At 28.7% G+C, this 1,873-nt stretch overlaps 1 protein-coding gene across 1 annotated transcript; it reads right to left on the reverse strand.

Annotated features, from left to right (window-relative positions):
- Positions 1–440: 440 nt before the first annotated feature.
- Positions 441–1,354, reverse strand: LOC108574079 (BAG family molecular chaperone regulator 2). The gene is made up of 3 exons (XM_017936590.1): positions 1,124–1,354; positions 753–865; positions 441–674 (listed from the first exon to the last, which is right to left on the reverse strand). The coding sequence occupies exons 1-3, from the start codon at positions 1,332–1,334 to the stop codon at positions 441–443; spliced, it is 558 nt and encodes a 185-aa protein (XP_017792079.1). The 5' UTR covers positions 1,335–1,354.
- Positions 1,355–1,873: the final 519 nt, after the last annotated feature.

Raw genomic sequence — 1,873 nt, forward strand, 5'->3', positions numbered from 1 at the left:
GCAAATTTTAAGTAGTTGAAATAATGATAAATTATTACACTATAGGCATCTCAAAATGACTAACCAGCAGTCACTATGTATAATATCCACACAAAGATCAAATATCACAAAATTCTAATACAAGGAGATTTGTTATGGTAAGTTTATAATTACTTCCTACTATATTCAATGCGCAAATACAAATATAAAGTGCATAGAAGCTTACTTGCACAAATGGCAAGGCATAAAAACAGTACATGTATAGAGAAAATAACTTATATTACATAAGTAATGCTTTCTATACATTTATTATAAACATCATCACTGAATTATCAAGCACCCTGCTTTAATTAGCTTTTATTTTTTTCAAATCTCCTTTAGTACAACTAAAGATAGATTAATTACTCATGGAAGAGTAACTTATCTGTTTTCTCTTAAAATCAATTATCCCAAATGAAGCTTCACAGCAATTGTATGGTGTGCATTTTGTCAATATAATCCAATAATCCTTGCAGTCGTTTTTTTATCTGCTTTTGATCATCTATAGTGCATCCAAGAATAACAGTTTCAAAATTTTTATCAGAGGTACCCAAACCTTGTGAACTACAGGCACTCATAAAAGATGCACAACGTTGCCGTGTTCCAATTGGATCTTCACGAAGACCAACAATTAAACCATCAATTAAACCATTTACCTAAATGAACCAATGTGATTCTTCAAACTGTACTTAATGTTTAAACAGTACTAATATAAAAAAATTAGTAACATATACCTGATGCAATGCTTCCTCTTGAATTTGATCACGTTGTATTTTGACCAAAACATCAACTGTTAAACATCGCATAGATAATCTTTCTGCATACTTTAGTACATCATCTCTGTCAGCTATTAAAAATAATCTTGAAATGAATCATCTTACATAGGTTATGTACAATAAAATAAAAACAATTGTATGTGTAAAAGTTAGTAATATAAAACTATACAATAATAAACACAAACATTTGATATTATGATAAAAATTAAAATATCATTTAATAATATTTTTAAAAAAGGGTCTACAAATATTAAAGTTCTTGTTAACGATGTTTCTAGACACATTAGAGCTGACCTTGCATTCTTAGAATAAGTGAGAAAAACACTTACTTTCTTCTAATCCGCTCAGTATTTCATTGTTTTTAAGGGTATCTAAGGTAGTCAGGAGTGTATCTCTTTCTTCTTCGAGTTTCCAGGCATCTTTCCTTAGTTGTTCTACATGTACTTCAATCTGATCAAGAAGACTGATTAACCTGTCTTTCGGTTTTGTTGAACCACCACAATCCGCGCTTTCTATAATATGCGGCAACGAACTATCCATTTTTAAGAAATTTCCAAAGCTGTAATTCAGTGAAACAGCTAACTTTTTATGTGAATAGAAAATTAAAAATTAGGTTCACAAGTTAAATAAAATTCAAACCGTTAGTCGTATATAAATTTATATCTTTAGCTATCCGTTGCGTATACTGTACGTATACTTGTAATCTCGATACGAAAAGATGACTGGCGGAGCATGTATATACTAACACAAAACACACAATTGACAACTGAATTTTCAATTGGACAGCGCGAAATTTAAAAAATATTTTCCTTACGATTCTTAAACAATTGTAATAAGTGACAGTGAGAAAGAAAGATATGTATTTATTAATGAGTTTTACCAAATAATGGAAAAATTCAGTTGTATATATGTATATTACTGTGTATATAAAATGGTATAATTATTCTCAAAGATAAAATAAAGTTGTTTCATTTCATACAATTTGTGTAATATTTTAAATAATTTTTCTATCTGACATACCTATGCATTTAATGAGAGGTTTGTTGAAACTATTGTTAATATTAATATAAGACAGTTTA

The sequence above is a fragment of the Habropoda laboriosa genome, unplaced genomic scaffold (genome assembly GCF_001263275.1).
Source record: "Habropoda laboriosa isolate 0110345459 unplaced genomic scaffold, ASM126327v1 scaffold145, whole genome shotgun sequence".
Classification (NCBI taxonomy): Eukaryota; Metazoa; Arthropoda; class Insecta; order Hymenoptera; family Apidae; genus Habropoda; species Habropoda laboriosa.